The 2,031-nt window shown below is 51.8% G+C and overlaps 2 protein-coding genes across 2 annotated transcripts in view; both read right to left on the minus strand.

The window, feature by feature from the left end:
• DDX51 (DEAD-box helicase 51) overlaps window positions 1-480 on the minus strand; it is an 11,410-nt gene extending 10,930 nt beyond the window's left edge. Inside the window, exon 1 of the mRNA XM_009643150.2 lies at window positions 379-480. Coding sequence (XP_009641445.1) covers window positions 379-480 — 102 coding nt within the window. The remainder of the gene's footprint in view (window positions 1-378) is intronic.
• A 79-nt stretch (window positions 481-559) lies between these two features.
• The window catches only part of MIF (macrophage migration inhibitory factor), a 10,910-nt gene continuing 9,438 nt past the window's right edge, over window positions 560-2,031 (minus strand). The window contains exons 2-3 of the mRNA XM_009643103.2: window positions 1,256-1,428; window positions 560-780 (exon numbers count right to left, since the gene is read on the minus strand). Coding sequence (XP_009641398.1) covers window positions 714-780; window positions 1,256-1,428 — 240 coding nt within the window. The 3' untranslated portion in view covers window positions 560-713. The remainder of the gene's footprint in view (window positions 781-1,255; window positions 1,429-2,031) is intronic.

The following is a 2,031-nucleotide window of genomic DNA, read 5'->3' on the forward strand; positions in this document are numbered from 1 at the left end:
GCACAGCATCACTGCGGGGAGAGGCCGGCCGCCGGCACAGGGGCTTACCGCAGCACGGAGGGCAGCCCCTGCCTGCCTGAAGGCAGCCAGCACAAGCAACGTGGGTAGCAGTATTTAGGCCCAGTGAGCAAAAGCACTCCTTCCTTGCTTGCTTTGCCCCACACGGCTAGCACATTTTTAGGAGGAAAGCCTCCCCAGAGCACAGGGCTAGCCCAAGGACTGCTTCTGCTGTGGCACTGGAGGATACAGCGAAAAAAAACAACCCAAAAAACCCCACCTCATGGCAACAAGAAGCCCTGAAGGCACCTACAGCCTCTGGAGACCAGCAAGGTAAAAATCACCCTGGACTGCTGTCAGGCACCTGCCACTCAGTCTAACCATGAAATACCATGTCTGCAGAATAGAAGCAAACCCAGCATTCCTTTTGCTTGCTTTAGCAACCTGAGTGAAACAGTTAAGTTGCCGATTGCCCAACTCCATCCCCAACCTGCCAAAGCCTACACCAGACAGCTTACTTCTAAATCTTTTATTTGCTTTCTACAGAGAGAAAACAGAGGAATGTTGAAGCAGCAATATTTAAACACACTAGCAGGGAGCCATCAATCTGTGAGAGTGCACAAAACGCAATACAGGGCTGTTTGTGCAGTGGTCTCTGCTAAGGGGGAAGATGAGGGTAGGTCCAGGAGCAGCCTCTTCGGACAGATGGGAGAACTCTACGCAAAGGTGGAGCCATTCCAGCCCACGTTGGCAGCGTTCATGTCAAAGTAGTTGATGTACACCCTGCAGAAGAGGCACAGGAAGACACAAACAATGACCTTATTAACTCATTTATGTAAGCAATGAGTGAGACAGGACAACAGGACAGGGGGACTGCTTCCCATGCCTCAGAAGAAATTTCAAGCTTCATTTTTACTGAAACCTAGCTAACTTCCCTGGTAGAGCCTCCAAACAATCAGTATTACTCAGAGTCCATGGAATTACACATTTTTTTTCTTTTTTAAAATATAAACTCTTCTTCAGTCAGGGACTGTCCAGTCACCAGACAGCTTTTGGGTAGCAGCCTGTCAAGAATTTCCAGAGATCAAAACCTTTTGTTTCCACATGCTGCAGGCCATCACACGTCAAGCAGTCAGGGCCAAGCAGGCCCTCAGGGGTGGCTGTGCACTTCTGGCTTTTCAGATTTTTAAATTAACTTTTAAAAACAGTTTCAAAGAGCCAGATAAACAAGGCTAATAACATCACATCCCAGCCTTACCTGTCTGCAGATACATGCAAGTGCTTAGAGATCAGATCACACAGGAGCTTGGTGTAAGTCTTGTTCTGCTGCCCTCCTATTTTCCCGATGCTGTAAAGGCTGCAGAGTGCGCAGGGATCAGTGGAGCCCCCGAAGGACATCATCTGGTCCGGTATGATGTGCACAGCAATGTACTGGGGTAAGAGAACAGTTACAGGATTATCTCACCTTCCTACTCCTGAAGCAAACTTGCTTTAGGTACCGAACAGCGCAGTTGTGTGCTGTACTGTGGCCCAGGCAGCTCGCCAGCCTTCTGCACCCTTCCCAGGCTCAGGCAGTGCAGCCCACATGGGTGGCTGCGGGGATCCCCCCCAGCCTGGCTCCCAGCTCTAGGAGCGAAGGTTGCGTTTGTGCAAAGCCCTAGGCAAGGTGGATACTCACTGCACGGGGCAAAGAGCACGTGGTTGGAGATAAAGGCCTTAAAACTGTATTTGTGTGCCAGAATTCACACCCTCAAATCCCTGACTGAGCCACTGGTCCTGCCTAAGAGCAACTGTCCGCTATTCAGCCCTATCGGGTTTTGGCTTCTCAGGCTGCAGCGGTCTGGCCTAGGGGGGGCTGTATCCGATCCCAGGCTAACCTAGAGCAGCCCGGCTCAGTGCCTGTTACCCGGCTCTGCCAGAGCCCCGCTGGCCGGGCAGATACCAGCCCCTTCCCCCAAAGCGCACAGCTCCGCGGCTTAAATCCCGACTCCCGGGCACAAATCCCCGGTGCTGTAGCTCTTTCAGCACCCAGTT

The sequence above is a fragment of the Egretta garzetta genome, unplaced genomic scaffold (assembly GCF_000687185.1).
Source record: "Egretta garzetta isolate BGI_Z169 unplaced genomic scaffold, ASM68718v1 scaffold447, whole genome shotgun sequence".
In the NCBI taxonomy this organism is placed as follows: Eukaryota; Metazoa; Chordata; class Aves; order Pelecaniformes; family Ardeidae; genus Egretta; species Egretta garzetta.